The 26,919-nt window shown below is 34.5% G+C and overlaps 2 protein-coding genes across 2 annotated transcripts; both read left to right on the top strand.

The window, feature by feature from the left end:
• Positions 1-255: 255 nt before the first annotated feature.
• On the top strand, positions 256-2,675 carry LOC18592602 (sm-like protein LSM3B). The gene is made up of 3 exons (XM_007019417.3): positions 256-451; positions 1,623-1,718; positions 2,268-2,675. The coding sequence occupies exons 1-3, from the start codon at positions 335-337 to the stop codon at positions 2,346-2,348; spliced, it is 294 nt and encodes a 97-aa protein (XP_007019479.1). The 5' UTR covers positions 256-334; the 3' UTR covers positions 2,349-2,675.
• Positions 2,676-3,255: 580 nt separating this feature from the next.
• On the top strand, positions 3,256-4,897 carry LOC18592601 (cytochrome b-c1 complex subunit 6-1, mitochondrial-like). Its single transcript, XM_007019416.3, has 5 exons — positions 3,256-3,322; positions 3,507-3,563; positions 3,808-3,892; positions 4,542-4,631; positions 4,712-4,897. Coding segments are annotated over exons 2-5 (210 nt in total). The 5' UTR covers positions 3,256-3,322; positions 3,507-3,561; the 3' UTR covers positions 4,745-4,897.
• Positions 4,898-26,919: the final 22,022 nt, after the last annotated feature.

The raw sequence follows: 26,919 nt of genomic DNA, 5'->3' as shown, positions 1-26,919 counted from the left end.
ATTATAATTAGTTATTAAAATTTTAATTGGTTAACAAAATTGTAAGTATAAAATTTGGATTTATTACTAGAAAATGGGTTGAATTTTTAGTGCTTTAGAGGCTTCCAACTCAAAGTTAGCTTGAAATTGTAAAAGTTAAGCCCATTCAGAATCCGAAACCCAAAAAATAAAAAAAAATAAAAAAATGAAACCAAAATGACAGCAGAATTAAATTGGGTTAACGGGTTTTGCTAGATTTATTCGGGTCCTTTCAAGGAGTCAATGTTTTGCTGCCTAGGACTAAAACCCTTTTGTTTACTGTTACTGTAGAAGGAGCAAAAGAAAGAGCGAGAGAATGGCAAGCGAGGACGAGAGCGCGGTGAAGGAGCCTTTGGATCTGATAAGGCTCAGCCTCGACGAGCGTATTTACGTCAAGCTCCGTTCTGATCGTGAGCTCCGTGGCAAGCTCCATGTATGTTTTCTTTTTTCACTTTCATATAAAACTCTAGGGTTCGCTGTTCTTGCACCTTGAATTTTTAATGTTTAAAATTCTTTTTTAGGGTTCCTTATTTCGGGTTTTTTTTTAGGTTTAATAAGTATGAACTAGCCCTCGAGGATATTGCAAACTTATGTTCTTTATTTATGGAAATATCATTGCATGAGTATGGGCAAATAATGTCTAAACAGTATTCCTTTTCCCCCCGAAATTTAGTGACTGTCTTGTGAAATTGAGTTGTTGCCATGATGCAAAATTTTGGGTAATGAGTAAATGTTCTGTTTATGGACAGCTTGAGATGGAAATTATTTTGTGGTTAGACTTGTCAGTCAGTTTATTGGTTAGTTGTTAAATGTGAAAGTTTTATGTAGGATGCTATCTAATTTCTATTTTTGTCTTTCTGATCACTCTGTTCTTCCATGTAAGTCTGTGTATCTAACTTTTTACTATTAGCTACCTGATATCTGTTGGTCATACCAACTCAGTATCGATTTAAGCTGCTGTCTGAGGTTGTGTCGTATCAGAACAGTATGATTTTAAAAATGAAAATGGAGTTGTCATGTTTCTTGACTCCAACTTTTTCCTACTTTTTTTCTTCCTATCTCCCTTTAACTAACTCTATATGTTTATATCTTCCTACTTATTCTCTCTTTTAATTATTTCTTTATATAACATGATAGTTGATGAACTGCTACTTAATTTCTTTTGTAGTGTTTTCATATTTTTTTAATGATAAAAAATGATACTTTATTATTTTTATCCACAAATGCAGTGGTTGTATAGACAACTAGTTGTATTGGGGTTTGGAGTGCTGGTTTAATCAGAACATGTACAACATGATTTTGTAGTTATTGTTAATATCCATTCACTGGTTTTACTGCATGCGGCCATTCATCTGTTATAATATTTTTTTAGAGTTAATGTTCTGTGGTGAGGCTTATTTGCTTAATTCTAGCCATTTTACCATGTGAAGTGTAGGCAATGATATGAATACAGATCACTTTGATTATTTAAAAAGACTTTGTTATGCTTAATGGTATTAATTTATTATTATATTCTTACCACTTGCTGATATGATCGGCCATAATGTTCAGAACCTTGTAGCTCCTCATTTTGATGCCTATGTCTTCTCTAACGTGGCTTGCAGGCTTATGATCAGCATTTGAATATGATTCTAGGGGATGTTGAAGAGATCGTTACCACGGTTGAAATAGATGATGAAACCTATGAAGAGATTGTTCGGGTAAGTTATTGTTTCACTGGTCCCTTAATTTGGAATTTGAGTAATATTTATTTGAAAGCTAATATATAAGTAGGGATAATTGCTGAGTTTAATAAGTTTTGGCTGTAGTGACAATTGGTAACTTGAAGAGCTATGATATGTTGTTTCAGTAACACCCCTTCCCCCTGATATTTGCCCTGAAGGATGCTTTATTTAGTGTTAGCATTTATAAAATTGTTTTAACTTCTCATTGAAACTTGTTTCTACTTTCATTAGAAGAAAGAGTGCTTCCTCATGAATACAAATCACACTCATACTGAATTTAATTGATCAGTTTTGACTATGATTCCTTACAAGGATACTAATGAAGGAAAACCTTTCAAATTGTTTTTGTCAAGTGATGAACAAATCAACTATTTTCTCTTGGTAATACAAGATTCTGGATTTGCAATGAAAGCAAACATGAACTGGAGATTTTCAAGTGAAATGAGTTTCTGAATTAAAAAAGAAATTTGGGTTTGTTGTTTCACGATTTTGGATGATGACCCAATTTTTTCCCCTCAATCTCAGACTACAAGGCGCACGGTTCCATTTCTCTTTGTTAGAGGAGATGGAGTCATACTGGTTTCTCCACCTCTTCGGACTGCTTGATGAGGAGAACGAAGTTTCAAGCACACTTTCTGGGAAGGAATCACCTTTTGTCAAATTTGCTACTAAGCTGCTAATGCTGTATCATTGACCCTCTAAACAATAAAGTGTGGAATATTTGCACATTTTTAGATGATTAGGCAATAGACTTTGTTGATATATTTGTATGATCTACTATTTCAATCTCATCCTTTTGGCGAGAGGGACAATGGGAGCAACTCTTTTCACTGGCTGCTTAAGTTGATAATGTAGACCATTTGCACATGAAAGGCCAGTTATGCCATGCCATTACTGGTGCTGGGGCTGAAATGAATGAAATTGTTTTGACCAGATTATACTTCATTTTACCGTTAATAATTGATATGAGCTGTCCATGTCAGTGTCTCCAGTTTGGCTGAATCAAGCTTTGTAATCGATACAATCACACAATCCTGTATGCATTTTTGCTTTGGACCATTGTAGCTGCGGTACTATTTATCTAGTCAGCTCTTGGATGACTACTCCGGTATGCTGTGTTGGATTAATAATACTGTGAAAAACGGCACTTGGAGCATCACCGTAAGCACCAAAGCATCCAGCCTATCATATTTGAAAAAGCAATTAGCAAAGAATCAAAGGCAAGAGAGTGAAAATTACTAGCGGAATTAAAGCAGCTAACCTTCAGTTTCCTTGCCACATAGCAAATGTTCAAAAGTTGTTAGAAAGAAAATATCACATTAATTTGTAATTAATATATTGTGTAAAATATAATATCCATTTTAATACGATCAAGTCATAGAGAAGTAAGATAAGATAGTTTTATTGGGAAAAAGGATTTTGGTTGGCTGTGCTATTTCAGCCCAAGTAGGAAGAAAGAAAGGGCGGCCCAATGCAAGTGTCTTTGCATTTAATTAGTCTACAACTAGCAATTGTTACGTTTGCATTTTGTTAGTAACAACCAACAAACCTAGGCCTGTTTCTGCGCATCTCCATACAAGGTAACATTCTTTCTCCAATCTTCACTTTCTTTTAATTCATGCTTCAATTGCTGGATTAGATCAGTAGTTTCCCCCAATCTCCAGATTATTTAAATTTTATGATCATCATCATCATCATTTCCATGAAAAAATTGTCTTTCCATGATTTCTTGCATCTTCGTTGATGATAGTGTTCCTTGTGCAGTAAGCAAGTTAAGAGGCCCATTTGACAATTGACTGTCCTACAAAATTTCCCCAACATGTGAGTTTTTTTTTTTTTTTTGGGTAAATTTAACCATCTTTAATGCTTTTGCTTAAGGTTGCTTTAATTTTGCTGATGTTATTTATATAGTTTTTTTTTTGAAAAGCAATGTTAATTATATAGTTGACTGAAAAATTAGTCACTTTGATTTGATTCAAAGATGACATAATACTGATCTATTGGCAAATTATGGTTTCTTCAATTTTAGATTGTGTAGGCAATTCTTACTTGATAAGTGGTGCAGGGCTGACGAGGAACCAACGGATCAAAAGAAATACCTTGAGGACATTTGCAAATCGCAATGTGCAAAGCCTATGCATGATTATGGAGTGAAGTATTTTTTCACTTTGGATCTTCAACCATGTCCATTTTCTTTATCTTCCATTTTAGCAAAGTGATAAACATATAAAAGCAAGTGATACCTTGCAGTTCTAGCAAATAACATGTTTTCATAAATAATAGTACATTACAAAGAAGAAGTTGGCCAAAGCGAAGGCAACTTGTTTGCAGCTTTTTGGCATGTTAAAATGGTTTGAATCCCTCCTCGCTTAACTTGATTATCAGAAAAAAATAAAATTAAATCATATTAAGGTTGCTAGTTGCTACCAATGATTTATGGTAGTTTGGATTTATGTCATCCATATATATAGGCTTTTAGCATATGCTGCTAATGTCAAACAAAAGCATCAGTCGCAATCGTTATGGCAATCGAAACCATATCTGCACTAATATTTATGTTTTAAATAGGTATATAAGTAGAGTTTGGAATCACAAAAATGTCTTTTACCATTCAAATTCTCCATTTAAACTTTGGGTTTCTTCTTTCTTTTTGAATTTAATCTTTGTCATTAGAAAGTTGTTGTTATTTGCTTAGTGATTAGTACTGAAATTGGACTTGACAATTCTTACGTTTTTCCCACTTTACTTTGTCCTTTAAAACTATGCTTATATGATGTAAGCTTATTATGCTTATTGCAGGAATGTGCTAAGAGGGTTTCGGGTGATGAAAGTGGAAGCAAGCACTGCACAGGACAATACTTTGACTACTGGACTTGTGTTGATAAATGTGTAAGTTGTCTTAACTGCTTTAGTTTGGTTGCTTTTTTTGTAGTTTGTGGTTTGAATTTGGTGCTATGCAATTAATGCAGGTGGCGCCAAAGCTATTTGCAAAGCTGAAGTAATTCTGGGAGGTTGCCAAGGATGCTTATTTCCCAGTTTTATTCTTTTTCTCGTCTTAATATTTACCTTTAGCTCAATGTTTGGTTGTCTAAATTCCTTCTAAAATTCCAAGGGTGTTTTCCCCTATAAGAATAAAAGATCTTTTACACTCAAAATATCCTTTGAATGTTTCACAAATGCCCTTTAATTAGAAATTCGGAACGATTTGCGTAGGAACATTCTTTGAATTTAACCCGGAAATGGGGGTCAAGCACAGGGATATTGTTCCGTAAAAGTCGAACAATTAAAGATTGTTCACATTGGAGCTGGCTACTTAAGGCCCTCAATCATATATTAGCTTGTTGCCTGAAGCAAATGGTTTTGCCATAATTCTAAAAGTCAAAAAGTAGGAAATATATTCACACCATAACCAAAAAATATTAAATCCCTTTTACCTATTTTATGCTTTGCATCTCTTCCTTGTGTTTTCTTCTCTCATTTACGTCAATTTTAAAAGTCAACGTAACATTAAATAAAATAAATGTAATTGCTTTTATTTTCCTTTTGTTTGTGGAATTGGACCCATAAACATTGACAAAATAAAATTAGCTATGACAAAATAGAATTAACCATTCATAGGCCGTTGGCAGAAGCAAAGAATAAGCATTGACTCCAATGCCTAGTGGCGGCACACATGACTCTTAGCAGCATTGCTATCTATATTACTATCGATGAATGAATTTCAAACTCATTTGCTGCAACAGTGATTGATTGCATGTAGTAATACACTAATACTTTTCCAGTTCAATTCAAATCCATCTAAGATCTCATCTCATCTCATGCTCTTCCAAATTTATGTGTGTTCAAAATTTATGAGAATGGTAGAAGGTTAGATGGTTTCCCTTTAGCCGTGAAAGAGGACTCCTTTGCCAGGGATAGTAGGAGAATAAGCCTCCCTCCCCACGGCCACTAAGTTCTCCAAATCGAGGCACTCCACCCCTTAACCCCCCCGGAAGAGTTTGGCATCGAATTCGACCAAGCTTCCTTTGAGATGGTAGGTCCTACAAAGAGGTCCTTAATAGCAACCTCAACTTTTCGCAATCACATGCCTGTAACCCCATGCATTCCATGTCATTGAAGCCACCCAAGAAGACCTGAGTTGGCTTAGGAGAAATGTTGTGGGTACTTTGATTAGTTATGTGGACTATTACACCCTACAAGATGCGTTTGCCTCGAAAGCATTTCAATGTGCCATTAAACCAATAGGAGGCAACACGATCCTCATCACCGTTTGCCTCCAAGAGGATTTTGAAGTTTTCACAAGTAATCACAAAGTGTGGCTTGATTTATAGTTTAAAGATGTGCAATAGATCAAGCTTTTGCTAATATTTTTGAAGGCTTAACTGTCCATCACAACCACCCCCCTTATTGTTCACCTTTAATTCACTAATGACACCATTTTGTTTTGTAAGCCACGATTGGAGCAAATAAAAAAATGTGACTAGAATTCTTAAGGCTTTTAAGCTGTCTGTAGGCAAAAATCAATTTTTCCAAGAGCAGTCTCATTGGCATCAATGTTTCATAGCTTGATTTGCACTAATGGGCAACCTCTCTAGGATGCAAACTAGACATTTTCCCAAAAAGCTACCTTGGTCTTCTTCTTGGCACACTCACCAACTCTTTGTCTAAATGGTAGTCGGTCATCATCAAGCGTTTCCACACCTAGTTGGCTAGTTGAGGGGGCATTATTTATTGATCGGAAGAAGATTAACACCTATTAGATCAATTCTTGAAAGCTTGTCACTTTATTATTACCTTTCCATCCTTAAAGATGCCAGTTAATATTAAATCCAAACTCAAAAAAAATTTAGAGAGATTTCCTTTGGTCAAGTTGTGAGCAGAAAACAAAAATTCACTTTTTTATTGGACCATGGTTTCTAGAGCCAAAAGTAATGGTGGTTTTGGCATTGTTGATTTAAGACTCAAGAATCGCGTCTTTCTTAACAAATGGCTTTGGCGATATGCCAATGAGCCACAATGTCTATGGAGAAAGGTGCTAGTTGCTAACAATAAAATGAACTTGTGAGCTCTTATCCCAACTACTCCCACATGTAGGCCCTCAACCATATGGAGAGACATCGCTAACCCTCTTAAACCTTCTAATCCTTTTCATGATTGGGTGATCTCTAACTTTGGGTAATAATAAAGCTTGTCACTTTATTATTACCTTTCCATCCTTAAAGATGCCAGTTAATATTAAATCCAAACTCAAAAAAAATTTAGAGAGATTTCCTTTGGTCAAGTTGTGAGGAGAAAACAAAAATTCACTTTTTTATTGGACCATGGTTTCTAGAGCCAAAAGTAATGGTGGTTTTGGCATTGTTGATTTGAGACTCAAGAATCGCGTCTTTCTTAACAAATGGCTTTGGCGATATGCCAATGAGCCACAATGTCTATGGAGAAAGGTGCTAGTTGCTAACAATAAAATGAACTTGTGAGCTCTTATCCCAACTACTCCCACATGTAGGCCCTCAACCATATGGAGAGACATCGCTAACCCTCTTAAACCTTATAATCCTTTTCATGATTGGGTGATCTCTAACTTTGATTTTCTACTAGGCAATGACAAGTCCATTCTTTTTGGGAGTGATATGTGGTTCGAGGATTAGCCTTTTTCCATTCAATTTCCAAAAATTTATACCTTAGCCTCCAATAAGATAAGAGTTACTATGAATTTTGGTACTTGGAAGGGTAATCTTGCAAATGGCTCATCAACTAAATGAGAAATCTTTTTTTAATTGAGAAATTGGGCAATGGAAGAATTTTATGGATCTTATCAATATGATGTAGCCTTACCCCACTGATCTTGACAAAGCCATTTGGAAGAAAACTCCTAACAAAACCTACTCTCTTTTCTTTTTCATTAAGACCCACCATTCTGACACTTGGGCTCCTTAAAATGTATACAAACAACTTTAGTCTAGTTTTGCTTCCTTCACCCCACGCATGGCAAGTCCTTCTTAGCAAGCTTGTAGTGAATTACAAACTCCATCAAAAGGGGACTTCTTAACCTCGATGCTGCCAAATGCACCATGTGTGGTAGTAAACTTGAAACGTTTGCCCACTTTTTCTTCAATTGTTCTATAGCATGGCAAATTTGGAATAATTGCAACTTATGGGCATCAAATGGGTCCCTTAGGCAATGCATCAAACTTCTTCATCACTTGGCAACATTGTATCCCCTACTTTGGCTCTCAAGATATCGGGACAAAGTTTTTTTTTTCTCTATTTATCTGGTCCATCTAGTTATTTAGGAATGCAATCCTCTTCCAAGGCAAACTCCTTGGCTTTAGTTAACTAAAACACATTATTCTAGTTAGATTAGCACACTGGTGCAAAGGAAAATGGCCAATGAATCACATCCCCACCTTCTTCTTCCTCATTGATCTCCTTCAATAATTGAAAGTGCAATAATAGGCTTTATAAGGAATGGGAAAAACTTCCCCTTGGATCCTTTAAGTTGAATGTTAACAGTTATGCCCTTGGCAAGTTTAGGCCTGTTGGAATTAAAGGCACCACCAGAGATCATGAGGGCTTCATCAAAGGTATCTTTTTCGCCTTTATTAGTGTTAAAGACTCCAATTATACTGAGTTGTTTGCTATCAAAGAGGTGACTCCTTGGTTCTGTCCACTCCATGGGCGCAACATCAGTCCCTTATAGTTGAAAAGCTATTCAAAAAACACTATAAGTTGGGTTTCTAATCATAATATCGACACATGAAGAAGATATCTAACTATATTGAGGTTATCAAATTTGGCATCAAAGAGATTACCTTTATTCACATTTTTAGAGAGGCTAACAAGCTAGTAGATAACCTTCCAAAGGTTGGGGTTATTTGATAGGGCAATTTTTATGCATTTTTCTAAATTCTCAAGGTCATTGTGTACTGGTTTTTGATGATTCTTTATGTCTTTTATGCACTCACCTGTTGGAATCATGGCTTGGTAGGATGGCATAAACCTTTTGCTTAGTAATTGGTCTTTTCAATCAATCACAATAAGACTTTTTCAACTTGCTGACTTCGCAATTGAGTGCCTTCAATTTGTAGACTTGCCTGTCCCCCTATAGCTTTTCAAAGTACTTGAGCACTTCATCTCGAATCTCCCTTGAGTCATCAATTTCTCTGCCTTGGCAGGTTAACTTACTAATATGATTGACCTTGTGCCTTGCCGAATCCTTATTATGGAAAAACTAAGTATTTCGATCACCCTCCAAAAACCACTTAACCTTAGCTTTCTGATACCACATTCGTTCCTCCTTCCTATAAGCCTTCCATAATTCACATTTTTTACCCATAAGATCCTTTCAACTATTTTGGTCAAAGCCCCCTTGTTGGATGTTAATTGTAGCTTGGTGAATTTCAAACTTTAGTGTAGTAATTTTCTCCCTAACAGAACCAATAGTGCATTTCTGCCACCTTTTAATTGCATGCTTGGTACCTTTAAGCCAATGCCACACAGTGGCTTTATGGTCCCCCATCCACCATGTCTCATTCTAAGCCTCAACAAACATATAAGTGAACCTATCTTCCTCAAGCAAGATATTAAAAAATCAAAAAGGCTTAGGCCACTTGTCAAAGTTAGTTAAGCCAAGAAAAATAGGATTATAATAGAAAATAGAACAAAAAAGACACTTTTGTAGCAGAGAAGGAAAACGCTTAGCAATTTCCACAACAATAAAGAAGTGGTCCAATTTGCTAAAAGCAACCTGTTCACCTACCACTAACCAAGTGAAGTTCCTTCCTGACATTGGCAAATCCATAAGTCCCAATGCATCTATAAATTCTCTGAAGTCCACCATTGACTTGTCAACTTGAGTGCAACCATACTTTTCATCCAAGCTCCGAACTACGTTAAAGTTCCCCTAGACACCATGTCATATTCCATCCCTTCATCATCCAATTAAGCTTTTCCCAAAAGGTCGTTCTTTCCTTTTTGTCGTTGGGGGCATACATGTTTCCTACACGATAGTTATCATTGACACCTTTGATCCTCCCAATCAATAAGATATATGAATTTTCAACAATGACATGATCAATAGTAAAGCAGTTTTCCTTCAGTAAGTGATCAGACCTCCAAAGGCCTTTACCGCCTTCATTGATTGCCATTTACTCAATACCCTACCCCATATCTTTTTAATAATTCTAGGGTTGACCACATTCATCTTTGTCTCTTGAAGAAGAAGGAAATTTGGTTTATGCTTAAGAGAAAGATTTCTAACTGCTTGTTTCTTCTCTACCCTTCCCAACCTTCTAACATTCTATGAAATTTCATTCATTAACGAAGCAAACCAGACCACAGAGTTGACATCATGGCCACTAGGCTTTACCTCTATTGCTGTTTTCCTCTTTAACAACAACAAACACGTCCACCATGGCATTGTCCTCCATCTCAAATTCCATACCTAGATCTTTATGTACCTCCAAAGACATTTTTGCCTCTCTTAACATCACCGCATTTCTACTTGCTATGTCACTATCAGTGATACCTTCTTTCAACTCGCTTTATATGATCTTTTTAGCACATTTTCTAGCTCCTATAAATGACGCTGCACCTCTCCTTCTTCCCTTCCCCTGTGAAGCTCATCCTTTCCTTATACCCAAGCTTGTATTACCCTGAACATTCTTAATATTCTCTTCCCTCTTAATCTCTACCATCTTAGTCCACTCAATTGGGCCCTCAAGGGAACACTCTGCTTGATTTTTGAGATATTCAGGCAACATAAGAACATCTTTATCCAGGATAGCAGTCGATATCACTCTTACCTTTTGCAACTTATGCATTGCCTTATCAATATCCAAGTCAGCCTCCACAAAAACCAACAGGTCTGTCTAACCCCCAAGTGAACTTTTTTTAGAGTTGCTACCTCCAATCAAATCACAACGAGAGAAGGGGACCTTCGTATCTTTCGCACTAAAAGTCCATCATTCATTAAAAAGCTCACAAATCTCAGCTTTATTAGGGCATAACCTTTAGTCTGACCCATAATAGTCATGGAAGCCCATATCACTCTAGGACTCCTTAACGGTTTCCAACGACTCACAACTAAGGCTTCCTTGAAGAGTAGTAAGTCTAACTCCCCACTCTTTTGGGGAACTAATGCTTGGCTTAACAGACCCATCACAATCCTCAAGCTTGGTAACCATACCACCTAGCCCCTGTTCCAACTCAATTGGTTTCTACTGTTTTCTAACAAAGTCTCGTCCCTTAATTCTGACTATTGCATTTTGAATTTTTTATCAATAAATGACCCATTTGCTCTTCCTTTCTTCCTATTCTTAGAATTCCTCTAGTCCACAATAGCATTCATCGATGAGACTTCTTCCAGTTTAGTAGGATCTTTGTTAGTCATCTTAGTCTCCATAATAAACTCCTCCAAAGACTCTAGTTCACTTAGTGGCGCTATGCTCAGCCTTAGCACAACCTTAACTTTATTAATTATCAATTCCTGCCACATAGGGACTATTTTGTTCTCTTTCATCTTGGCCAGGATATGGCCAAAGTCAAATCACATACACCTACTTATCTTACGACTTCGTCAAATAACACTACCCCACAAGTTCCCTATGCAGTTGAACACCGTCAAATTCCACATATGTGTGGGGACATTCTCAACTTTCACCCACATCGCTATACCCCATTTACCTTGAGTTTCCTCATAGGGAAACACTAATTCAAACCACTCATTTCGACTTGCAACATGTTTTTCCAAGACTGAAAGCATAACTTTCTCATTATTAAAGGACAAGAGGCCTTTAAAAGGACCCATAATTTTGACTTTAGAGTTTATTCCCTTCAATACCAACTAGGATTGAATGTGGTCCATTGAGGCCACTTTCTTCATCTCAACAACAACATAGCATTTAGCCTAATACATCGTGCCCCTTGGCAAGTCAACATTAATGGCCACCAACTCTTTCTCTTACGTTGGGCAAACATCTACTCTTGCCTTAATAGTGGCTTAAGGCTTAAAGCATACCCCACCTAATCTTTCCTATTCATATCTCTGTCTTGACTATTCGGGCAAAACACTTCCTTATACGTTCTTAGAGCCTCAGAGGTCATAAAATTCTTTGTCGGCTTGCTTGACCCTCCAAGAATCCTTGTCCACAACATTAGACTTCTTTCTTGAATGGGCTACATCTACAATGATCTCTTTCCTATTCAGCATTCACCCATTCTCGCGTTCAATTGCCTTCTGCATCTTTTCTTGATGTTTAAACCTGACAAACCCAAAGAGCGATGAATTTCTGTTCTTTCTTCTCCCTTAACTAGGAACAAAGACATCCATAACACCAAATTCTTGAAAGTGATGGATTTAGTCCTTATACAATAATTTGTAAAATTTGAGTCCTTTTACTTTTTAAAATTGATAATGTCAGTTCAATCATTAACAATGTCAACATTTTTTTTGTTATTTATTTTGATATGACATTTTTTTACTAATGTGACTTTGAATATGATAATGTGTTAATGATGATGTGGGATTTTTTATTTACTTCATAACACTCTTTTCATTGTTTTAAATCATAGAGCACAAAAATTCTTATTTGTCTCATAACACTATTTCCTTAAAATCCTAAAAAGCTATTCATATTTTTAATTTATTTCTTTTCCAATCTCGATTAAAATCATTAGCTGACATTGAATAATTTCACATCCACACTTATAAAATAGATGTCAGTGCTTGGTCACATCATGTCAGCACTACTATTACATCATTCATGAAATGCCATATCATCATAGCTATGTTGTTAGACTCAATATCACATCAACAAGAAAATATCACGTCGACATAACCAAACATCATATCAACATAGATAACTGAAAATCTTTAACTCGTTGGACTAATATTGTAAATTTTAAAAAGTGCAAGGACTCAATTTTTACAAATTATTGTATAAGGACTAAATCTACCACTTAATAGAGTATAGGGACTAATTATATAATTTAACCTTAAATATAGCAATCAATCATACTAGTATTAAGTATAATAGGTATTTACATTTTCAAATTTAGAACATACATAATATGATTATGTGCTAAAGTTATGGACTATATAATTATAGTTTATATATTTTAAATGACATAAGTTATATGCTAATATTAATATATGATTAATAAATATCCTACATATTAATATTATAATTATTACATCTATAGTATATAGTATTGTTTTGCCTATGTAAACCTATATCTTACATATATATAGGTTATATTTAATAATAATTATTATGCCTATTGTCATAATGTATGAGTCATAAAACTCAATCGTTTGACACAAAAGGAGTCGACATCAATCTTTTTCGTTTAGGCGTGATTGACCACCTAATTGAAGCTATTTTTTTGATAAGGTCTTAAGCTTGACTTAAGTTCATTAAAAAAATAGGTTTCGGTCTATGAAACTGATTAGGTTTGGAAGCACAATTACATGTGAGGAAGGGATTAGCACCTTCACAGCACTCTTTCAAAATGACACCTAATTAACAATGTGTTTTCTTTTTAGCCTTGATAAATTAATTTTATTTTGATATCCTAGTTTATTTTCCTTAATTATTTTTTTAATTTATTATTATTTTAAAATAAATAAAATGTCCTTTAATATTGAAATTTTTTCCTAAATTTCCCACCCTTTTTGGTAAAATTTAGAAATATTTTTTCACTTTAAATTTTAAAGAAGGTTATCCCTTATAACATTTTCAAAATTTTATCATCCAAGGACTTCCATTTATTTTATATTGAACATTCATTATGAAATTATATTTACAAAATCTAAAGTATTTATTTATCTAGGTTCTTATAAATTATTTGTAAATATACCTTTTTGGTAAAAAAAAAATATGGGTTTACCCCCTAACCCTTATGATAAGGTCTCATAATTATTTTTACTCTGAAAATTTTAAGAAAATTACCCTTCACAGCGTCCTTTAAAACTTCCATTTAAAAGATTTATTTTAAAATAATTACAAATCTTTACTATTTTTATTTTTATAATTTTATTCTACCAATAATGGTGCTAAAAATTTCATTTTAACCTAACTATCAACTAAAACAAAATTTTATTTTTATTATTTTATGTATTTTCATTAATATCAAAAAAATAAATAACAGAAAAATAAATATAAATAAAGTAAGATGAAGGTTCTAGCTCATACCTAGTAGATGGATCAAACACTGAATGGGATTGGGCTTTGTCCAATGCAATCCATAATCAAGTAATCCAAAGACCCAAACGAAGTGGGCTTGGACAATCAACTAACCAATCCAACAACCAAAGCAAATCTAAATAAGTTAGCCCAAAGCCCAAGTCCAAACAATCTACTTCAATCAAAATGATGCCGTTTTGATTAAATGTATGAGTTTCTCTTCTCCTTTCTAAACGACGTCGTTCTCCTAATCATAAAATTCTTTTTTCTTTGAAACCCTAGCTCATGTCTTTTTCCTATTCTTTTTCTTCGATCACTCTCTCCTTCTTTCTCTCTTTCACAATTTTTTTTTTCTTTCACCAAGATCTCACCAGTCGTCGCACTCTCCATTGTCGACCGCCACACCCTTCACCAGAACTTCCCCAAACTTCACCTACAAAACCTTTACAAGCCAATTGTTCCTTTAATTGAGTTTGTTTTTTTAAAAAAAACTAACCGAAAATTCTTAAATCTCAACCAAAAAATTTCAAAACCCAAGAAAACTCAAGAACACTCCTCTCTAATTTGTCATGTGATTTTCTTTCTTTTTTCCGTGCCCCCTTTCGAGTATTGAGGGTTAGAAATTTATAGGCCTTTAGCTTCCTTTTTTTTTGATTGATTTGCAAATCTGTGATTTTAATTTCTTTGATTTGATTCAATTTTGGTGAGATATTCCTTGATCATGAAGAAAAATAATATTTAAAAATTTTAAGGATTTTGTGAGATAAACTTTCCTTTTTCCTTTTTTTAATTGATTTCCTTAATTTTCTTATTATGTTTATATTTTTGAAAATTTGCTTGGTTTGATCCAATTTATTATTTTTTTTTCTTATTTTTGTTGTTTATGGGCTTGTTAGCCCAAAAGATAATTGCTTTTGTCCATTTATCTCATTGGGTTATATGTCCACTTACCTTTAAGACCCAAGCACAACCAAAATAAAATAGAACAAAATAAATAAATCTAATGAAATAAAATAAAATAAATAAAACTAGATTAAATAAAATATAGGACTAATCTTGGACAAATATGGTGTCTACAACTGCCTCTCTTTAAGCATTTTCTAGAGTTAGGAATTGTGCAAAGATATATTGACAACCATTTTTGTCCAAAATAATTATCATTAAAAAATAAGAAACTCCTTCATGGAGGCTCTATAACCTAAAAGGAAATGAGAACTTTTCCACCAAAGCTTTATAGCTTTTTACAACTTATTCACCTAAGCTTCGAATTTAAAAATAAACACTCTCCATCAAGGCTTCAAACTTTAAAAGGAAATGAGAGTTTTTCCACCAAGGCTTTAAAACGTTTTACCACTCCTCCATCGAGGCTCCGAAACTTTTAAATCTCCTCCACTGAGGCTCAAAATATAAACTCTTCAATCGAGGCTCTACAACTTAAAAATCCCTCCATTGAGGTTCCAATATCTTAAGAATTCCTTCATCGAGATTCCAATATCCCTCCACCAAGGTTCTAATATCTTAAGAATTCCTCTACCGAGGTTCCAATATCCCTTTACCGAGGTTTTAATATCATAAGAATCCTTCTATCGAGGATTTAATATCCTAAGAATTCTTCCACCAAGGTTCAAACATCTTAAGAATTCCTCCATCGAGGTTCCAACTTAAATATTCTTTTATCGAGGTTTCAATATCTTAAGAATCCTTCTATCGAGGATTTAATATCTTAAGAATTCCTCCACCAAGGTTACAAAAAGAAACATCATTTTCTGAATGCATATGATGCAATTTTCTATCATGACATGTAAATGCTTAACTTTTATGATGATGTCATGTATCCATGTTTATGGTCTTTCAAAGATTTTAGAATTTCACGATTTTCAACCTCTCGTCATTTTTCTTTTAATTTGGATCAAATTTCATCCTTGTACCATTCAATTGACCCTCAATAAAACAACTCGTTTATTTTAACATTTCTGTTCCACTTTGTTAGTTTGGAGATTCTAGAAATCCTTTTGGATTCCATTTGAACCTTTCTTATCATCCTCAGATTCCATTCAAATCTATTTAAGGGTCTTTCACGTTTGTTATGGTTCATTTATCCATTATCATCTAAACTTTTATGACAAATATGATGCATTGCACATTTTCTTGATTTTGTGAGAAAATAAAGAACTAACAAAATGATAATATCAATGAAGGCATGGTTTTCATTCAGTGTAATGGAGAAAGAGTAAAAATTCCAAAAAAGGATACAACATCTAAGTAATGAATACTTGAACAATTGTGAACAAACTAAATCCAAAAATCCTTTGAAGCAAAATCGTTTGTTGACGTCCTTGGTTCTTTTTGAACATTTCTAATTGACCCTTGCCCTTGTCTTGTTTTTGCATCTTCACATCATCTTGCCCCATACAAGTTGCTTGTTTAGGTTTTCAACTCACACACGTTTTTGGGTTCAAACTGCCATTTTGGGCTTTCACCTTGAACCTTTTCTTTTTTTTTTTTTTAATTCAAACTACCTTTCCAGGTTTTCACCTTGAACTCTTTTTTTTCTTTTTAAGCATAACATTTCTTGATTAAATCAACATTTATTGGATTTAGGAAATCATACCTATCCATTTCTACTAGGATCAATGCTCCTCATTAAAAAGCCTTCTTTACCACATATGGGCCTTGCCAATTTGGTGCCCATTTCCTTCAAGGATCATGTTAAATAGGGAGAATTTTCTTCAAAACAACTCTCATTCTTGAAAGGATCATAGATGAACTTTCTTACCATGTGCTTATGCCATTCTCTATTGATACAATTGGCCTTTATAAAGTGCCGTAAGTCTTTTTTCCTCAATCAAATTTACCTGCACATAGCGAGCACGCACCCATTCTATCTCTTCTAATTCAACCTCTTTCAAAACCCTTAAAGAAGGAATCTGAACTTCAATAGGTACTATTGCCTTCATTCCATACACTAAAGAAATAGTGTAACCTTTTTAGATGTGTGGACAGATGCTCGATAAGCATGCAAGGCAAACGATAACTTCTCATGCCAATCTTTGTACACTTCAGTCATTTTTGCCACAATTTTCTTGATATTCTTATTGGTGACCTCTACAGCTCCATTCATCTTTGGGTGATACGGTGCAGAATTATGATGCTTGATTTTAAATCAAGCACAAATTTCAGCCATTATCATATTATTGAGATTGAGTGCATTATCTGAAATGATCTTTTTTGGGAGTCCATATTGACAAATTACCTCTTTCTTGATGAACTTACAAACAACTGTTTGTGTTACATTAGCATAAGAGGTTGCTTCTACCCATTTTGTAAAATAATCAATAACCACCAAGATGAATTGATGTCCATTTGAAGCTTTGGGAGTGATAGGTCTGATTACATCCATTCCCATATAAAGAAAGGCCATAGAGGTGTAAGGGAGCTAGAGGAACATGATTCTTATCTGCGTAGATTTGGTAGTTGTGACACTTTCTAGCAAAATTAATGTAATCATTTTCCATTGTTAACAAATAATAGCCAGCCTCATGATTTGTCTGGCCATCATAAGTCCACTTGTATGTGTTCCATAATCACTTTCATGAACTTCCTTGATAATTCTTTTAGCTTCAATAATGCTCACACAACTTAACAATATTTAATCTCGACTTCTTTTGTACAAGATATCACCATCAAGGAAGAAACTCATAGCTAATCTCCTGATGATCGTTTTGTCATTCTCAAAAGCTTTTTTAGGGTATTGTCGGTATTTGGCATATTGTATAATATCATAATACCAAGGTTTTCCATTGACCTTCTTCTCTACATTGGAACAATGTGTGAGCAACTTTTGCAAACATATCCTAATAGGCTCAATCATAATTTTTGTGCCTACTTTGAACATTGTTGCCAATGTTGCTAAAGCATCAACGATATGATTTTCATCTTGAGGAAGGTGATTAAAGTGTATCTTATCAAACTTTTTAATCAACTCTGCTATATATTTATGATATAATATTAGTTTTTAATCTTTTATTTCCTATTCTTTTCGTAACTGATAATGACCAAGGCAGAATCTCCATACACTTCAAGTTCATCAACTTTTCTTTCGATTACTACTTGAAGGCCCATAACACATACCTCATACTCTGCAACGTTATTATTGCACAGAAACCTAATCTTGGAGTAGTAGGGTAGTACTTCCCGTTTGGTGAAATCAAAATTGCCCCAATACCATGCCTTAAAACATTTGAAGCTCTATAAAAAAACATCTTTCAATCTCTACTTTCTGTTAATTCTTCTTTCTCAGTTTGGAATACAACCATTAAATTTTCATTTGGAAATTCAAACTTTATGGGTTCATCGTCTACAACTTGGTCTGCGAGAAACTCAATGATCGTACTCCCTTTAATTATCTTTTGGGATATGTATACAATATTGTAGTTTGAAAGTAGGACTTGCCATCTTATTATCTTTCCTAACAAAAAAGGTTTCTCAGAGATATACTTAATTGGATCCAATTTGGCCATGATCCAACTAGTATGATATAGCATATATTGCCTAAGTCTATGAGCTATCCAAGCTAATGCACAACAAATTTTTTCTATTGACAAGTACTTAGATTCATACTTTGTGAATTTCTTTCTCAAGTAGTAAATGACATGTTCTTTCTTCCCATTTTCACCATGTTGTCCTAACACATATCCCATAGATCTCTCGAACTTTGTCACATATAGAATAAGTGGCTTTTCTAAAATTAGAGGTACCAATATTAGTGGTTTTGAGAGATATTCTTTAATATTCTCAAATGCATTTTAGCATTCTTCATTCCATTCACCTGGATTTTGTTTTTGAAGAAGTTTGGAGATAGGGTCATATTAAGTAGTGAATTGAGATATAAAATGAGCAATATAATTTAAATGCCCCAAGAAGCCCTTTACTTCCTTTTGTGTTCTATGGGGAGGCAAGTTTTGAATTGCTTGTATTTTATTTGGATCCACCTTAATCCCTTTTCCACTAATGATAAAACCTAACAATTTGCTTGAAGTAGCACTGAAAGTGCATTTAGTTGGGTTTAATTTGAGTGGGAATTTCCTTAATCTCTCAAACAACTTTCTGAGATTGGTTGTATGATCTTCTATTTTACGAGACTTGACAATCATATCATCCACATACACTGTGATACCCCAACTTCTATAGGCTTGTAACTAAGTATAGATGTAATAATATGAGCTAGGGGTAATTTTGTCATTTTCTCTAATAAGCTTCCAAAAGAAAGTTTTATGATATTTTAAGGCCTAAATAAGCATAAGACAGTATAAATGATGTGTGCTAATGAAAACACAAAGAAAATTAGAAGTTTCAATAATTTTCATAATAGGGGCAAAATGGTTATTTTTCATCTCGAGTTAAAATTTTAAGTTTTTATGAACCCGAGCATGTTTAGACCATTACGGATATTGTCCTAGTGTTAAAAGAGCAAAAAGATTGCATAAAAGATTGAAGGAGAGTAAGTTAATTGGTGGAGGGGCATTTTCGTAATTTTAAAAGAAAGGATAAGATTGCCTGTAAAATACCTTGAATTTCTAGCAGCTTCTTGAATTTTCCAGCAGCTGATCTTCTTCTTCCCTTCTCCTCTCTCACGTTTCTTCAAACTCCATGGAAGCTTGATTTTCAAACTTCCACAACTTTCTCTCTCTAGCTCTAATTTTCATGCTTTTGGTGCACCCTTCCATAAACCCTCGTGCTATTTCATCTTCTCACTTCAAAAACCTTGAAATATCTTGTTTTCATACTTTCTCTCACTAGCTGGGCATTCTAGAAAGAGAAAAAGAGAATCACTCCATTGATTTGGAAGCTATTGGAAGAGAATCCAACTATAAAGGAACCCTAGGGTGAGTGATGCACCAAGTTTGATTTTTAGCTGCAGAAAATGGCTAGTAATTGTGATTTATGAGCTGTTTTATTGTTTAGTATGTTCATTACTTTTTAGTGATTAAGATAGTGAACATAGATAGCCATTTAAAGTGGCAATTGAAAACTAGCTAAGAGATAGCTTTTAGAGTTCATAGTGTGTAAATTAATCGATTGTTTATGTTAATGTGATCCTAGGTTTTTAAGGAAGCACCATCATTCTAATTGGATCATTAGGGGAATTTGAGTCAATTAAAAGTTCTACAATCAATTGGTGAGTGGACTACCTTCAAAACTGATTTTGGGAATATGATGGATTTGACAAAGTGTTTGAATGATTTTATACAATTTTTCATGAAAATGAATGCCTTGGGAACAAGCTTTTGAGAAAAGGTTTATGTTATGAAATGTGATTATTATGGATTTCTATGTGGCTGCATTATGTTGATATATATATATGCTTGAGTATAATGTTGTGTAATTATATTGACTCGACTATGTGCGAGTAGGGAATGCGCATAAGTCGAGGATGACCCGGTTATGTGCGAGTAGGGAGTGCGCATAACCCGGTGATGACCTAGCCATGTGCGAGTAGGGAGTGCGCATAAGTTGGTGATGATGATGATGGGATGGTGTGATGATGATGATGGGTATATATATGTATATATATATATGTATATATATATATATATGTAAATATGTGTGTTATAGGAAATTGATGGATAATGGGTTATAGTTGTAATGCATGTGAAACTTGACATGTTAAACCTTGAGAAATTGTTATGTGTTTTCATGTTGGTTTGGACCTTTTGGCAAGGTGGTTTTTCCTTTGGGAGGAAGGTAAATTTTGCATTGATGCCCTGTATTTCGCTGCAGCGAGAAACTCTCAGATTTGGAAGGGTACACTGGCCGAAAACTCGCTGCAGCGAGGATGCATTTTTGCTGCAGCGAGAATGAAACTGTAGCTTCTCGCTACAGCGAAATGCATTTTCGCTGCAGCGAGAAACTTTTTGTTTTCTGGGTTACAATTTCGCTACAGCGAGATTCAATCTCGCTGCAGCGAAAAACTTTATGTTTTGGTCTCTTATCTTGTCCAATTGCTGCCCTATCTTTCACTTCTTTGCTACCATATGGGAGCATGGACTTCCAACATTAAGGATTAAAAGAGTTAAGTTTAAAATGAGGAGGTTTAGTGAGAAACCCTCGACCAGTTGAGAAACCCTCGTTTGGTTAATAACTAAATTCCAACGTCGCTACAACAAAAATTCATTCTCGCTGCAGCATTGTCGTATTTGACTTGCTTGTGCAATATTGAAGCTTTCATTCTTCAAATGATTCGCTATGTATGGGGTCATGATTTTCAAATGATTAATCACTTAAGGGCTCGATAAGGGGTTTTATTAGGAATGAACCAAATTGCATTGTTTTGAAACTAGTGCATCATGATTTTAAATTTTCCTTTGTTGTTGCTTGTTCCCTTCCTTGTTCACTCACTGGGTTTATACTCACCATTTCAAATTCATGTTTTTAGATCACGAGGTAGCCGGTAACTAGGATGAGGTATCCTTGTAGACCTGTGTCCATTTTTTGGTAGGTGTCTCGGCATTCAGTAGCTGTACATTCATCCGAGTCCCTCCGCTGGAAGTCAAGTCTTCTTTTTGAGATGTATAGGCGAACTTAATGTACATTATTGGAATACATGTTGTACACAATGTATGTATATAATAAATGAGAAATGCCAATACGAGTTGGCAATGTCTATTACTATTTTGATTTTAAGTTTTGAAAAATGACTTAGCAGTTTATGATGGAATGATGAACACGTCGGATTATTAGGCTTGCTTAGGCTTAGTGTACTACGTCCATTGGGCCCATGCGTCGGTCATGGCCTGGAATTTGGGTCGTGACATACACCTCAATTGCTTTGTGCATCATGTCATGAAAAAGAGTCACCATAGCTTTTTCATAAGTAGCTTTAGCTTTTTCAAGCCAAAAGGCATTATTTTATAGCAAAATGTGCCCTACATTGTCATAAATGTAGTCTTCCCAAATATCTTCTAGATCTATTTTAAGCTAGTTGTATCTTGAAAACCCATCCATAAATGAAAATAGGGAATGTTTGGTTGTGTTATCAACAAGGATATCAATATGAGGTAAAGGGAAGTTATCTTTTGGGCTCACTCTATTCAAATCTTGGTAATCAACACACGTTCAAACTTTTTCATCTTTTTTAGGAATGGGGACCATCTTAGCCACCCATTCTGAATACTTATCGACCTCTAAGAATTCTGCATCAAATTGCTTTTTCACTTCCTCTTTGATTTTTAATAATATTTTTGGTTTTATTCATCTTTATTTCTATTTAACCGATTTGCACTCCGACTTCATAGGTAACTTGTGCACCACAATATCCATGCTCAATCCTAGCATGTCTTGATAAAACCATGCAAACACATCCACATACTCATGAAGCAGCTTGATCAATTCTTGTCTTTCCAAAAGAAAGAGACTTGTGCTAATTTTGACTTCCTTTTTATTGTACTCACTCCCTAAATTAATCGTTTTTGTAGGATCTTGAAAGGGTTCTATTTGTTTTTCCTTTTGCTCAACTAGGTTCAATAATTTAGGGGATACGAAACAATCATCAACATCCTTTTCGTTACCAAGTTCACCAACATATGTTTTCTTTTCAAAATCAAATCTAGGATCATTGTCATCTTTATTATCATGTTCATTACTTGGAAACTTAGAAATAAATGAATTGAAATGATTTGGGAAATATGGAAGCAAAAGGAATGGCAATTTAAATTGAAAAGGTGTGAAAACAAAGCTATAGAAATCAACAATTGCAAGAAAATTATGACCATGCACCATATGTGTCATTTTTATTAAGAAATTATTGAATAAAAGTCCATAGTACATAAAAGAAACTCTCCATAAGCTCTTAGGCATAAGCATTAAGGGATTTAATTTATTACTTTGTAGAAGATTTAAAGATGATAAGTAGCTCCATGACTGTCCAATTACTCAACTTCAAACCAAAGGGTCTTATGTATATTGATGGTGCTTCCACTAATTGCTTTTCTTCCACTGTATTCATTACTACTTCATACTCATGATCTTTCCCTTTTAGTTAATCTGAATGAATGTACCCTCTTGAACAAAAAGTCTCATAAAGGTATGGAAAATATATCTTCCCACTTTCTAGTTCCATTCCTTTAAGACTAGCCATTCTCTTCTCTTTCTTTTTGGACATCATTTCAAGTTTTTCCTTCCTTGTAGGCTCATACCCAAGGCCAAATTTGTAACACCCTGTACTTTGATATGGTGGCTAATAGAGCTTATCAAATATCAATTGAGATTAATTAGAGTGTCTAAGAGTGATGAAGGGTGAAAAGAATAGTTTGGAGTAAAATACTCTGCATGTGAAGAAATAACAATTAAATAATAATATTTTTATCGAGGATGAATTAGTGAGTTAAAAGATGATTCGAAAGTGAATTGGGACAAAGTGAGACATTTTGGATCCCGAGGAGACAAGTGGAGAATTTTAAAATAAAATAATATTAAAATCTTAATATTTTAACTGTTGTCGAAATTAGTCATGAATGATGATTATATGACTAATCTAAGTGGGAGAGAAGAAATAAGAAAGAATTTCAAAGAAAAACGACGTTAACGGGGCTTGCGTGCCTTTATTAAATGGAGTAGGAACGGGTAAGTATATATTTAAATATTATGGTGATACTTTGGTGAAGTGCAAATTTTATATTTTGTTTGTGCATGTGGAATGGAAGGAAAATAGAAGGAAATTAGAATTGAATAAATGTTGAAAGGACCAAATTGTAAAGGATGAAAGTTTGGAGGGTCACACGGTAAATAAAAAAAAATTTTAGGACTTATGTGTAAATTTTAAACATTTGAAGTTAAATGAGAATTTACTAACCAAAGAAGGCTAGATTTTGTGGAATATGAGATATGTATGTGAAATTCACTATTACATGCAAATCATTGCATGCAAAAAGGAAAAAGTTAGTGGGAAACATGTGAGACCCCACCATGTGATAGTTGACAAAGAGAAAAAGAAAAAAGAATATTTAAGTGGAAGAAAACCATGGCTTGGCACGGATAGCCCATGGTAAACAAGTAAGAATGGTAATGTGATTTGAAAAGAAAAAGGCATAAACATAATATTTAATAGAAAGAAAACAAAGAAAGGTAATTGAATGGCATCGCATGTGGAAAAAGAAATGAAGAAATAATGGACAATGAAGGTGGCGGGTGGAAAAGTTCAAAAACATTTTTGACTTGTAATTTTACCACATAAAAAGGGAAAAAGGAAAAAGGCCAAAATGAGCAAACCTTGGGCAATCCACCCATGAAAGGAAAGTAAAGAGAAAATAAAATAAAATAAGAGAAAAAGACATGGACTTTGGGCAATTCGTCGATGCATGAGTAAACAAGGAAATGAAAATTTTCCTCCCAACATTGAGAGGTCCACCCATGAGAGAAAGAAAGGATGGAAAAGAAGGCTTCACAAGATCATTTCAAGTTATTTTCTTGCGAAGCCGCCCATACCTAAGAAATGAAAAGAAAACAAACAATTTGACTTTTGCTTGAAAGAAACCGCACCACTGAGACAAAAAAAAAGAGAATTGGCTTGGAGGCAAAGAGAGAAAGAAATAAAGGAGAAAGAAGAAAAGAGAAAGGAGGCTTGGCTTTGGAGGGGTTGGAGAAAAATCAAGAGGTTTTTCCTCCCACCCACATGCCATTGTTGAAGTTTAAAGAGATTTGGTGGTTCCAAGCTAAAGAAGGCAAGTAGAACCTTGATTTTGGTTATGAATTTCTTGAGGAAATGAGTTGGTAATTGTGTGAAAATGTTGTGGCAGCAAAAGTCCTTCAAGATTTGAAAGAAATACATGCATGCATGTAAGTGGATCTTGGAATTCATGGTGATTTTGAGCTAGATAAGCAATGGGTAAGTATTTTGGTCTTGAAATCACAAGTAAACAAAGGAAATGAGATGTGTGCTAATTGTGTATCTTTGTGGTAGCAATGGTGACCGAGAATGTGAGGAATGGTGGATTATATGTAGAGCTTAAGCTTAAACTAAAAAGTAAACATGCAATGTAACCATACTATGTTGTATTGGATTTGGTTGGTTGAAAGTTCATAGATTGTATGTTAAATGCTTGTGATTGAGGTTGATGAAAAATATGAAATTGAGTAAGGATTTATTGATTGATGTGCTGCCCGTTTTCGAGTAGAATTAATTGTATTGAGTTTGAATGGTTGCTAGGAAGTGTATAAGTAAGGAAAGTGTGCTGTGGTGGCATGTCGGAAGAGGTAACAAGTGACCGGCAAATAAAGTTAGCTAGATACTCACTTGAATCAATAGCGACGTAGCGTCCCGCTATTGTAAGGTGAGTAGGGGGTGTCGATTTCCAAATTTCCATAACACATATATATTGCTATACAATTAATAGATGTGTCAGTTTAATTTAAATGCAATTTGTGGAAAGCCCAAGCTGGTAGAAACCATAAGAAATTGTGGATACAAGTTGTTTTAGATATATCTATAGATAAGTAATATATGTAAAGTGTTTTAGAAATCGGAAAACAAGCCTTTTTACGATGTTTGCATCAAAATCCATGCCTTGTGTTTTTGTGTGATATGCATAGCTAAATGCATTCGTTAAATAATTTAAAATGCAAGATTTGAGCACTGGTTTTATTTCGATTTTTGTACAAGTGTTTACACCATGCCATTTAATGTGAAAAGCAATTTGAAGGATTATCAAACCTTGATTTCAAACGTTTTAAAGAAAAAGCCTCGAAAAACTTGATTTGATTTTGAAAACAGTTTTGACAAACCAAGAGTGTCGAGAGTAAGTTGGATGTCACATCAGAAAAGTGTGACCCTTGTGCACAAGTGAGCTCTAGCTGGAAAACCTTTGGGTCACAGATGAGTTGTTGACGTGGTTGGGGCCATAGTCTGTGATGTAAATATGTGGCCAGGCCACAAGTTGTGATATGCGATTGCGACTGCTTGATTTCTCCAATGTCGGCCAACATCGTCGAGACTGCCATGGCTGTGGGAATCCAATGAAGCAGAGCTCCCATATTGTTTTTACATGGAAGTGGATCCACGGGTTGATTTATGCTTTCCTACTCGAGAGCCTTGTCAGTTTTTTGACACGTATTCTTTTGCTTGGTGGAGAGTTAAGATTTTCTCTGCAGCTCCCCTTATTTAAATAAAAGCTTTCAGTGCTTACTTGACGATCATGAGTTGGTTTATGTGGCTTTATTATTTGATTTCTTTACGTGCCACACATTCTAGGAACGTGCATCCTTTTATACTGTTCTCGTATTTTGATAGCAAGTGATGTTTTCTATGATTGAACCTTGTTTTACTACACTTGTTTTCGGCATCGTTTTGCCCAATGAAATATTGCATGATGATTTACGACATTATTTTTACAATGCACAAACACTTTATTTGTGATTTGATTTTTCTAAGATTATTACTTTTATTCCAATTTTATCATTCAAATGATTTGCCTTAAGCTTGTTTCCCATCTACATCCTGCTCACGGAGCCGATGATCACCGAGTCTATGAGACTCACCCCCTTATTTCCTTTTTGCAGATAATGTTCAATCTAGCTTGTGTTCATCGGCACATGTTGTCTACCGCGGATAGGTAAAGGCATCTCGTAGCACTTTATTCCAAGTAGCTCCGCTGCTAGAGGTCAAGTCATTCCTAGTATAATGTATTTGTAAGTAGTGTCAATGTAAGTGTACAATTGAATAATTATAGACTATAATGTAATTTTTACGAGTATGGTGAATAAAGGTTAAGATGGTTTATTACGATTTATGTTTAATTTTTATTACAAAGAGATATATGGTTCAAATAATTTCATGAATTAATCGCATAATAACTAAAGTTTCAATTAAGGCTTGTCTGGGGGTTGGTAGGTTCTCCTACGAGACTTGGTGAAATACCCCATACTTTGATATGGTGATAAATAAAGTTGATCGAATGCAAATTGAAGTCAATTAAAATGTTTAAAAGTGATAAAAGACG

This window comes from Theobroma cacao, chromosome 8, assembly GCF_053813885.1.
Source record: "Theobroma cacao isolate CCN51 chromosome 8, ASM5381388v1, whole genome shotgun sequence".
Lineage (NCBI taxonomy): Eukaryota > Viridiplantae > Streptophyta > Magnoliopsida > Malvales > Malvaceae > Theobroma > Theobroma cacao.
This window is presented reverse-complemented; position numbering and strand designations above follow the sequence as displayed.

Bases quoted from the DNA above. Each gene is read 5' to 3' on its own strand.
- LOC18592602 (XM_007019417.3), top strand. From the start codon at position 335: ATGGCAAGCGAGGACGAGAGCGCGGTGAAGGAGCCTTTGGATCTGATA. The intron at 452-1,622 runs GTATGTTTTCTT...CGTGGCTTGCAG, and splicing joins AGCTCCGTGGCAAGCTCCAT to GCTTATGATCAGCATTTGAA. The intron at 1,719-2,267 runs GTAAGTTATTGT...CCTCAATCTCAG, and splicing joins CCTATGAAGAGATTGTTCGG to ACTACAAGGCGCACGGTTCC.
- LOC18592601 (XM_007019416.3), top strand. The intron at 3,893-4,541 runs GTGAAGTATTTT...TGCTTATTGCAG, and splicing joins AGCCTATGCATGATTATGGA to GAATGTGCTAAGAGGGTTTC. The intron at 4,632-4,711 runs GTAAGTTGTCTT...CAATTAATGCAG, and splicing joins GGACTTGTGTTGATAAATGT to GTGGCGCCAAAGCTATTTGC.